At 35.9% G+C, this 12,500-nt stretch overlaps 1 protein-coding gene across 1 annotated transcript in view; it reads right to left on the bottom strand.

Annotated features, from left to right (window-relative positions):
• The window catches only part of LOC135213617 (protein gooseberry-neuro-like), a 154,621-nt gene that overhangs the window by 59,147 nt on the left and 82,974 nt on the right, over positions 1–12,500 (bottom strand). Inside the window, exons 2-3 of the mRNA XM_064247642.1 lie at positions 2,374–2,687; positions 1,536–1,650 (exon numbers count right to left, since the gene is read on the bottom strand). Coding sequence (XP_064103712.1) covers positions 1,536–1,650; positions 2,374–2,687 — 429 coding nt within the window. The remainder of the gene's footprint in view (positions 1–1,535; positions 1,651–2,373; positions 2,688–12,500) is intronic.

Below are 12,500 nucleotides of genomic sequence, written 5' to 3'. Positions count from 1 at the left end.
TAATGAATGGGAAAAGTTACAGAAAAGGCGGCATTTAAACCCAGTGATCCATCCACAGGTAGCCGATTTTACTAAGTCATCCCTACTGATAATTCCTCTTTAATTTTCTTAAGTGTTGGTTGAAGGAAGATTTTATCTATGATATCTGAATCCCAGGCACCCTTTGAGATGTTCGTTACCCGTCTTTGTTTAATCAAGGCTGACTATTATCTGGCTTTTGTACCGACATTTGCTGCTATAGATTATATACATATAGTTATCATGACATTTCAATAAAGATAGGCATAGTCAGTAACCTATTCTTAAGAGCCTTACGAATTTGTTTCCCAGATTTCCTGGAAAAGGAATTAAACTAATTCACAAGCAGCTTTCTTCTTTAAGGTATCCTGACCATATTATTGAGAAACCGATTCATAAAGCAAACATAATTTTCTACCGACCCCTTCAAGACAAGACTAGAGAGACGCCCAACAATAAAATAAAAATTCCACACCTGGACAGGATTAAGACGGTGACCCAGACTCTGGAATAATCTAACCGTTTTGCTTTTACTTACCCAAATACCCTAACCAAATCCGTGATTAACGTCCAACAAAGGACAATCCCCAAAGACACAGGAGTATACGAAATCCCATGCCTGGACTGTGACCAATCTTACATCGGTTTTACAAGAAAATCACTTCCCCAAAGACTAATACAACATAAATAGTCAGTTAGGTATGGACAACAGAGCTCAGCTATTTTTAACCATAAAAATAACCATAACCACAGAATAAACTGGAATTTGTCACATGTAATTTATAGCACCAAATGTTGGTACAAAAGCCAGATGATAGAGTCAGCCTTGTTTGAACAAAGGCAGGTAATGAACATCTCAAAGGGCACCTGGGATAGAAAATCATAGATAAAATCTCCCTTCAACCAATGATTAAGAAGATTAAAGAGGAATTATCAGCGGGGGTGACTTACCAAAATGGCTACCTGAGGATGGATCTCTTGGTATAAATATGGCCTTTTCTGTAACTTTCCTTATTCATTACCTACCTGAGGAAAAAGACAGCAGTCTCTGAATAATAGTACTTCCTATATTTTGGCGTTTTTATGGGCTCCTTTTATTACATATATATATATATATTATATATATATATAAGTGTTTATATAAATCTATAAATATAGCCTATTTATATATCTAATATAATAATTCTCACACACACACACACACACCACACACACATATATATATATATATTATATATATATATATATATATATATATATATATATATGTGTGTGTGTGTGTGTGTGTGTGTGTCTGTGCGTCTGTATTTGTGTACGAGAGTGTAGGCATTCGTGTACGAAAACACCATTAGTTAACGTTCATAAAATTGACTGAATGAATAAATAAAACAGAACATTTTAACATTATAAAAAAAAAACTACGAAACGAAAAAGGTAAACTGAACATACAACAATTAATATAAAAAAAAAAGCCTTGAAGGCTGAAGGCCTGATTGAGTTACATCATCACAACTCACCGAGGATTCCGTCAATGCTGTGATCCTTCCGAGGGTCGTCGTCTCTCTTTCCCCCTCGGAGGATGCGGCTGATCGAACTCACAGAGGGCGCCGAGGCTTTGTCTACGATGCCCTCCTGAAGAAGGGCAAGGAAAAAGGATTATTATTATTATATTATTAAAGAAGTAATTTTCAGGAAATATCCTTACCGACACTTCCAGCAAAACTTATGGGCCAGTTGTAAGAGGCAGTTGATTGAATGAAGGGCGAGAGCAATGTTGTGAATAAGTAATATAGAAAGTCGTATTTAATTACTCTTATAGATTTACAGACGCCATTTCTTACTGTAATATTCAGGAAAGCCCATAGATCTGGGGCAACTAGCGATTGGTCAAGATGAGGAAAGAGAACCTCGTAGGTAAGTCAAAGATATGAAATTGTTTTTGTCATATTTTCGAAGATAAGTAAAAAAAAAAAATGTTACACATACAGACAAAATTTCCAAACGAGCTAATGCATCAGAGAGAGAGAGAGAGAGAGAGAGAGAGAGAGAGAATGATAGTAATGTAATATAGCTTCATATCTAATATATTACTTAGACAAGTGGGTTTGCTCCGCTCTTTCTTTTCCCTCTAATTAATGCATTTTCCTACCCAAAACGTCAAAACACAATCTTCCTACACGGCCCCTTTATTCCATCCCAAAATTATTGTTTTTCTGGACAATATGATGCCTTTATCTAGCCCAGGCCCGATTCAAACAGGAGAAATACTAGGAGAATTAAAGATAGAAGGAATTTAATTGTGGAAGAACCAATCGAAACATTTCATTTATTAATTCGTTATATGGAAGGACTAACCTTGACCAATCTATCCCTGATCTCCCAAGAGAAGACGCCCGGATTCTCCTTCTTGTACTCATCGATCCTCTTCTCGACGTCGGGCGTCGTGATCTTGGGTTTGGATCCCCCGATGACGCCCGGCCGGATGGATCCCGTCTCCTGGTAGCGGTTGAGGATCTTGGAGACGCAGCCGTGGGACACCCGCAGCTGGCGGGAGATGACGCAGGGGCGCACGCCCGCCGCCGCCATCTCGACAATCTTCAGGCGGATGTGGTTCGGCAGAGGCCGCCCGTTGATGAACACGCCCCCTAGCTGGTTCACGCGGCCTTGACCTGTTGGTGAGGGAAGAATTAGAGGGATTTCTGGTTAATTGGAGCACAAGGGAAACGTGGTAATGATTTGTGCATATATATATATATATTATATATATATAATTTTATATAATTATATATTAATATTATATATATGTATATATATATATATATATATATATATATATATATATATATATATATATATATATATATATATATGCATTAAGCTACAATTGTCCTTTAATATCTACCTCGGAATTAATATATTTTCATATATGTTAACCGAAGACGAATTTTTTAGTTGATGAGAAATTCGTCGGTTCACGGGCGCGAACCGCGGAACCAAGAATTCAGGGCGCACAGTGAAGCTCTTTTACGTCCTGAATTCTTGGTTCCGTGGTTCGCGCCCATGAGCCGACGAATTTCTTATCAGCTAAAAAATTCCCCTTCGGTTAACATATATAAAATATATCAATTCCGAGGCAGCGCGAATTAGATATTGAAGGGTATTTGTAGCTTAATGCGTATATATGAGTCACGGTGATGTGACAAGACTCATATAATACACACACACATATATATATGTGTGTGTGTATATACACTATACACATTTATGCGTGTGCGTGTGATTGTGTGTGTGCGGGCGTATGTTTGGTGTCTTGAATAGGTAGAGCTATGGATAAATATTTGTATAAGTTAAGAGTCCTTATGAATGTATAATGATTTGGTGTAACATTCACAAATGATTTAGCGCAGCAAATAAAATGTCTTAGTGTAATATCTACAAATGAGTTATTGTTCGTTTCTTTCGTCATTGACGGTCGATGCCGAGCTATTTCAAAACAATCACGAATATATATTCAATAAAAAATATGAAGAATAAAGGATGAGTTAAAACGTGTGAATAAGTACCGATTTTCTTTGTGTGACCTTTCTCGCTTGAACTATTGTATCTTGTGTTGTCTTTTACGCGTTTTAAGCGTTTCCTGACACTTGAAATTATTATTCTTTTTGATAAATGTTATTCTAGCATTACTTTTATGTTTGCTGCGATTAGTTGAGTCTTTGCAACGTGATGGTATACTCTCAACAAGTGTTATTTCAGTGCTGCAGTGATAATAATAATATCATTATTATTATTGTTGTTATTATAAGTCCACAGTAGTTTCATACAAGTTAAGCTGTTTGAACCAACGGCACCTAATCGACCTTCCCAGCTGAGGAGGTCTAGAAAACCGGTAGAATAAATCTTGTAATCGTTGATGGATCTTTGTTATAAAAAATGATTCTTAAACATTCAATGAAATGCAAACAGCTAATTCCTCGATGCAATCTAGCAAGAACATAATAGGTTGATTTATTTTTCAAATTGACTATTTTTTATACTATGACTCATAACCATTTTTTTCAGAGAGATGAGCTGGAACCTTCTAATTAATTGTGAAGGCGCACATGTGCTTATATATATATATATATATATATATATATATATATATATATATATATATATATATATAGAAAGATATATATATATATATTATAATATATGTATATATTATATATATATATATATATATATGTATATATATAGAAAGATAGATAGATAGATAGATAGATAGATAGATAGATAGATAAATAGATAGATAAATGACTAAAGACCAGGATGCATGTGCATTTATTGCAAAAAGCATAACTTGAAACATTTTCCTTAAACAGCATGTGTAAATCAAGTGTTTCTTGTAACGTGTGCAAGTAATTTGCACGTGTTCATCTTGATTTGTATATGTTATGTATATATATTATTACATATCCATCTAATATATATATATATATATATATATATATATATATATATGTATATATACATACATATATATATATATATATATATATATATATATATATATATATATTATATATATATATACATATATATATATATATATATATATATATATATATATATATATATAAATGATAATGTTATAAATATGTAGCCTATACGTATAGACCGTAGACATTTGTTTTGGCTAATTTCAAACAAGTATACATAACGCTGTAATTATGCGCTGCATAAAAGTGCCCAGTCTTTTTACGGATATAAGTACAACCATACGCATTAAACATTCAAGTATATTTTGCATATATGGGTTCTATTTATTCGTGTACACGTATTCATCTTACATAAGTGAAGCACATGTCCTTTATATACAGTCACTTAGGTACAACGTATACAAGTATGCTTTTCATATATACGAGTCCTTTCTTTTATTGCACACGCATATACGAATGTTATTCCATCGGAACAAAATAACAAATAAATAAATTGATAAATAAATAAGAGATATTCGTGTCTTTCTTTGTTCGACCTGAGTCTACGTGTTGTTTATGTGACAGCGATAATTACCACCTGTTTGGGTGTGAAATTACAAACATATCGCGACGTGGCTAATGCCTCCTTCTCTACACCTTTGCGGGCTGCTCAGTCAAGGCAAACGTGTTTTTGCGTTATAATAATAATAATAATAATAATAATAATAATAATAATAATTAATAATAATAATAATAATAATAATTAATGTTATCCATGCTTTTGTCAAGCACCTCTTCCTATTCATTTAAGATCTAAGTATCTATTTACTCCTATTATTAATCTATCTACCATATGTCATGTATAATTTACACAAACAAGCATTTTCATTGTTTCGTTTTTACAATTCCTTTACAATTGTTGCTAGATCGATAACAGAACAGATAAATCATCAAGGAAACTGGCAATGGAAGAATTGATTTTCAGTCAACCATCAATTGATTCATCTTTACTTTTAAACACAGGAGCCGACGATATGTAAATTGAGTGTCGTTATTCAGACCGAGGCAAAGTAAAACAATACAAATAAAGGGAATAAAAGAGAGAGTGTCATAGGCCCGCCTCTTCAAGAAATGAAGGTTATATGAGACGGGGAAACAGAGGCAGAAAGAGAATTCCATTGCTTGGCAACAGAGGGAAAGTGTCAGGGAACTGTGGAAAATGTGGGAAAAGGTTGCCTGACGGGCTTCATCAAGTCTGGAGCTGCCATTAGAATCTCATCATGAATTGAAAGTTTAATGTCATCTATTCTCTGGCAATTAACCGATTGATAGTAAAAAGGTTGTTCTGGCTGCACGAAGGGCTTTTTTCTAAATTCGCGAAATTAATTACTGATTTAAAAGGTGTAGATAAAAGCTCAAATTGAATTAACAGCTCGTCTAACTAACATGATTAATCTCTGAAACTGACGACGAAAGAGGAAATTAACGTTTTTGCGTCATCTGCATTTGTAAAGTCAATTACAGAATTAAATGAATATTTCATTAGTGTAAGCATGTATGATTTAAACTGCTCAAGACGATTTCTTTTAAGATATTTCAGTCGTCAAGGGATGATTTTCACTTTCTCGTTTCATTTCACAATACTGTAGGAAGTCGCTTATCTATTTCCTCGATGAGGTTCTCTTGTTCCTTCAAAGAGAAAGAGGAAACGCTCATTGAGTTTACACATGCACACGCACACACACATACACACACACACACACATATATATATATATATATATATATATATACACACTCACATATATTTATATAACATTTATTTATCTATTTCTTTATTCATTTATGATATATATGTATGTGGGCATGCGCTTGCCAGCATATGTATACATCTATGAATGTATGAGTCTCTAAGTGATGAGTATGTCTAATTCCCACAAGAACCAATGATTTGCCATATTAAGCATTTATAAACGACACCGGTCCTTTATTAATTTGTTCATGCAATAAAAATGGCACAATATCAGTAGTAGCAACAATGACCGTTGTTAAGAAAAAGAAAAAATGAAGATTTCTTTCTCTGTTTATCGGCTATTCTATAATCCTCGTTTGGGAATGAGGAGGAATCTTAATTAATGACTTTCTTCCTTATTTTCCTTTTGTTGTAGTTCATCACCATTTTTTGAAAATTATAATGGAAATCATGAAACTCACCTATATTATAAGTTTTAAGTTTCGCAAAAGATGTCTAATGAACCAGTGACAGATAATTTCCAAAAGGATTTATTATCTCCTTCCCATTCCTTGCCCCTTTTATGATTACAAAAAAAAAAAAAAAGATCTCAAGCATATACGAATAAAAAGTACATATTGGAAAAAATCTGATAAGAAAGCGACAAATAATCATAAAAAAATGAATGATTTTTTCCTATTGTTAGTATGCAACACATAGTATATTACAGGCTAAAAAATCGTGAAAATTGTTTTTTCTTCAATCTTTTCACTTACCGCTGGATACCAACGAAATCCACTCCATCTTGGTCAAGTTTTAATAAAAGAAAATGTTCTTTTAATGACGAATCACTTCTGTTCTCAGAAAGGCAAAAAGGTGTCGTTCGAGACGAACTTATTTTTTAAATTTTTTTTTTAGTTCCTGGTTAAATAGTCTGATAGATTTCTGCACCTATGCACATTTCACCTTTTGCGGTGACGTCTCTTCATTTATCATGCATTTTTTCTCTTTTTATCGTCTATTGTCTTCGTAATGGTTCGTATTGAGAATCATGTATTTCTTAATCACAGATCACTTTTCCCACTGCCTTTCGTATCCAACGCCGCATCGGTTCACTCCGGTGGCAGAATATTCAAAAAAATTTCTGTAATCAAAATGTAGTTTCTCGATCAGAACAGAAGAAGACGAAGAAGAAGGGAAAAAAAGTGTTGCAACAAAAAGAGAAAGAAAGGAAGAAAAGAGCTTCCGGTCACCCGAGGAACGGGACAATTAGTTCTGCTGATGTTTTTGTTTGGAAGCTTTCCTTTTGTCCCCCCCCCAAAAAAAAAAAAAAAACACTTAAAAAAAGTGGGATCTGGTGCAGGAGAAATTCATTGTGCAGTCCCTTGTGTTTACTTTTAAATTCTGTTCGCGGGAGATTCTTTGCTACTGTTACCGTTAAGAGAGAGAGAGAGAGAGAGAGAGAGAGAGAGAGAGAGAGAGAGAGAGAGGAAAAATCTACGGCACAGTCTCCCCTACCAGTCACGGAGAGCGCCAACGGACACGCACGATTTGCAACTTTTGGCGGGAAAGGCCCGCTGAGATTAGCTGTACAGCTACAATGGCCCACTAATTCCAGAGGTCTCGAAATACTGCAGATTTTGACTTTGCGATTATCAATTCACAATTGCTATAGGGTTCTGCTTCCCGTCTAAAGACAAAACGTAGAAGATGAAGGTCTGACTTCCATACAGAAACCAGAAGAGGAAGAAGAAGGCTCGTTTACCACAAGATACAACAATGAATGAGATGCCCTCCAAAAAATATAGTTCGGCTGGACGTTTAGTACCGGGTATCACTTGACTAAAGCCGTTGCATTGAAGTTTCACAGTTCATCATTGCTGTTATAAGTTATAAAGCACTTGACGACGGGTGTCCGAGATGAATATTCGGCGTCTTTCATTTCACGCGCGGTGGCAATGCTGTTTACATCGGTTCGGTTCCGTTGAAACCGATGTTCACAGGTTAATCCGGCGTGGCACAAGGGATGCCGTGCCGTGGCGGCAGGGTCTTCGAAGGAGTTGAGAGTGATGGGGTGAGGTTGGGGCGGGGGAGGGGGGCGGTGTTGGTTAGCGGAGAGAGGGTTCAAAGAGAGAATTTCCGAGTTCAGCTTCACCAAACTCCTGACCTAACTTTCACATAGACGCACACCGCTTGAAGTCTCTCGCTGGCTTCGTTACACGATGCGAAAATTTCCGCAAACATTAACGTCGAATTAATTAACACTGCAAGTCCAAAGGTTTACGATAAGATTCCACTTATTTTCCAATCGAATTCCACTCACTGGCTGCAAATGACCACGATCTGCGATTCACCGTAACCAAGGCTTCAGTGAGGATGCCACTTTTATCTTTCCAAAGGCTCCTGAAAGGTTGGTCTAGCGGCTCTTCACCTCCGAAGTCGCAGACTGGAAAGTGATTGGTACACTCCGAAGGTGCTAACGCGACTGACGAATTGGTGACATGCCTTTAGATTTTATGTTCGTGGTGAGTGTGTATGCGTGTGTGTGTGTAAGTGTGTGCCAGTCCAGAAGTTGGGTAGCTATAACTTGAGGTTACCCCCGAGTTACCCGCCAATATTCCACTAAGCCCACCACTAAATGCCCTCTCCCGGCTCCTCCCACTTTTACAATCACCAACATCTCGGGTTTTGTCTTTTTGCTGCTGCTCTTTGACTATCACAAGGCTTACTTATTGAATCCTTTACTATTCTACTCATTGTATTTCTCGTTATATTACTTACTGCATCCTCTATTGCATCCTTCATTTATTATATCCTTGGTGAATGTGAGTTAGAGCGTTTCGAATTTATCTCATCAGTGTGAACATGATGGTGCTCCCGGCTCGTCTACGCTAATGATTTTGATTATGAGGAAAGAAGCGGTTCTGTAATCTAGAAGTTGTATTATATCTTCAAGTTTGTTTAATATATTTTCTTCCACCTTATTGGCATTTATTATTTTAATCTTAGATAAGAACAAATTACAGGAATGAGAACAAAATCGATTTTTAATCTACGTAGATATATGTAAATGAATTTATTACGATTATACACGCGTGACCTTTTTATATTCATAAATATCAAGCCCCAATATCATTCAGCCTCTCTTGATAGCTAGGTGGTCATTTTCACTGTCTATCGTTTGTTTCTTTTTTTCTTTTTTTGGGGGGACACTCTTACAGAGCGTTTTTTCTTTCTAGAAATTTCATGAAATATTTACTGTGACAACTTTCTTGGTCTTGAAATTGGTATATAAATGAATGAATAAACAAATAATATATATGTATGTGTGTGATTGTGTGTGTGGTCAACTTTATCAATTTTCTCTGAAAAGAGGTTGGCTCCAAGAAAGAAAACACAACAGTCACAGTCACATTCATACTTTTATTACTGAATCGCGGATGAATTCTTTGTGTAGTAAAACTTCTACAACACTATAGCTGTACGCACACATAATATATATATATATATATATATATATATATATACTATATATATATATATATATATATTCCTCCTCATCTTGGCAAATTAGCGCATCGTTTAAGTGACCGTGTGTGGAGATCTCGAACAAACATCTTGGATGATACAAAATTTCTCTTTTCAAAATGTAACAATAACACGCACAAATACGCACACACACACACACACACACACACACACACACACATATATATATATTATATATATATATATATTTATATATATATATGTGTGTGTGTGTGTGCGCGTGTGTGCGTGCGTGCGTGGGTGTGTGTGTGTGTGTGATTGTAACATTTTAAAAAGAGAAATTTTGCATCCTCCAAGATGTTTGTTGAAATCTCCACACACGGTCACTTGAACGATGGGCCAATTTGCCAATATGAAGAGGGACACTCTTTGACATTATTTTATTGCCTTCTGTCTCTCTTTTGTTCACAACCGATGCTCCCTGTTCGTCTGTCAACGTTCGTAAATATATATGTAAATCATCGTTACATTCATACAATATCTGCAAGTCTTTGGGAATAATCTTAATAGTACGTAAGAATGTTTATTGTTCGTAAATAAACTTACGAGCCTTTCCTTCTCTCTTCTACATTTATACGTATATCTATATCTGAGCATATTCTATATTGATATGTACGACCATGGGTTTATAGCTCGTAATTATATGCATAAACCTTTCTCTGACGTTCGGACATTGTTAGGAATATTCAGTGCAGATACCTTGGAAATAAATAATCAGTTTTCATATAAGATAATGATTTAATCTTTCGCAAATAAAGGTATAAATCTTCCTTGTGCGTCCACACAATATAATATATTTCCGAAAGAACATTCCTTATCGATACACTAGAACATCATGACAGCAAAATCGTGCGGATTTAAACTCTGATATAAAATAGAGTTGAGTCTTACTGAAACTTGCAACAATGCCAGAGTCAATGTGTTATAATGAAGCCCAAAAATCCAACATCATCGGAACTGCACAGAACACAGAAGCAGAAAAATATAGGGTTACAGAGAGAGAATAGGTATTTATGTCTGAAGCTGATAAATGGGTGAAAATGCCTCAGTTGGACGACATAGCATTCACTGTCACAGTCAACCTATTAAATAGTAATCCAAGTTCATACATGGATCAAAATCATTCTCTTTAAAAATGTGATGCTTCACTGTAACAATCAGATGGTGTGAAGAATGATTTCTTCTATTATTTCTCAATAGAAAACGCCTCTAGTATGTCGGATTCGGCCTTTATGATTATATTGCTCGAATTTACTGGTCACAAAGGTCATAAAGAGTCGCAGTAGCAGGACCCTTAGGTTCAGTATCGTATTAGGTATTTTGATTCCAATTAATTTATGATACACAAGGAAAACAAAAATAAAAAAATATAATAATTTTAATATCACAGAAAGGACATTATCTTTTTTAAATGTTTCCTGAAATAAAATACTTTATAAAAATCCATCATCTGAGGAAAAATACTTTTCATACTAAACTTATAATAATTCAACAAATGAAAGCTTAAAGTCTTAAAATCATTTGAAAGAAATGGAAGACATTGCGCTGCAATTCGCTTGCTTTGCAAGAACAATTGTAGTAGTTGAGGTTCTGCTTAAATGATTAGAAGAGTTTCGTTTATTTAGCTGCATTTAAAGTTTTAACTGTAAAAACTAAAATGCTGAAAATATTAAATAAAATGGTTTCAAGTGTCCAGTTTAGATGTTTTTACTCCAAAGATTTAAATGTGCAATTTTATGTGCTTCTGTCGGATCATATTCAAAAGCTTGTAATTTTAATAACTATATGCTGTGGTCAATAAACTTCTATCTATCCATCTATGAAAAAGACTCGACTACATAAATCCAATTTCGATTGAACGTTTCAGAACTACAATTTTCTGAAAAGATCTTTTTCCCAACCTTGATTAAAAACACACGACAAGGCAGAAGCCCCGTTTATAATTGAAAGCTCCAAAAACAAGTCTCGGTAAACAGGCAGCCGAACTTCACAAGCATGAAATCCAACGAACGAGTCCCATGCCCACGATCCACGGTCGTTCCTGATTGTTCCAATGCCATGGGTATATACCCACTATGCAAATGAGACATTCAGTCATCTCCCATACATTTCCGGCACCGCACACTATCCTATTGTTGGAGGCGGAGGAAGAACATATAAATATTTAGCCCAGATCCTCAGGATGTAAACAGTCACCTGGGATCCAACTCCAAGAAGACTTCCCGGGTTCCCATAGATCACGGGTTCTGATCAAAGAGACGTGGGCACCATGGTCGTACAGCTGGGCACTGGTATATACTGGGTGGGTAGGAGTACTCGCAAAATGTGGGGGTTGAGATGGGAGTCGTCGTAGGGGTGATGCCCTCATGGGGACAGGGTATGTCTTGAGTCAAAAGCGCTGTCTGGTGCCATAAAATGGTCAACGGTACTCCGAAAGGGCCATCATCATTGCTCAAGCGCTCCCTCTCCCCCCTCCCCCGCTAACCCCCCACCCTCTCTCTCTCTCTCTCTCTCTCTCTCTCTCTCTCCCCGCACCATGTCCCCTCCCCGCCCCGGCCAGCCTCCATGGACGCCTTCATTTCCGAATATCTAGTTTTTCCTAGAACACCTAAAATCATTCACACCCTTAAGAGCAACAAATAACACATTATCTGCTGATAGCCAGTAGAATGATCGAATCCACTTAAAACTGAATCTTCTATTACATGAATCATAAGCAGATAAAAGCTATCACTTAAA

The sequence above is a fragment of the Macrobrachium nipponense genome, chromosome 43, assembly GCF_015104395.2.
Source record: "Macrobrachium nipponense isolate FS-2020 chromosome 43, ASM1510439v2, whole genome shotgun sequence".
NCBI lineage: Eukaryota > Metazoa > Arthropoda > Malacostraca > Decapoda > Palaemonidae > Macrobrachium > Macrobrachium nipponense.
This window is presented reverse-complemented; position numbering and strand designations above follow the sequence as displayed.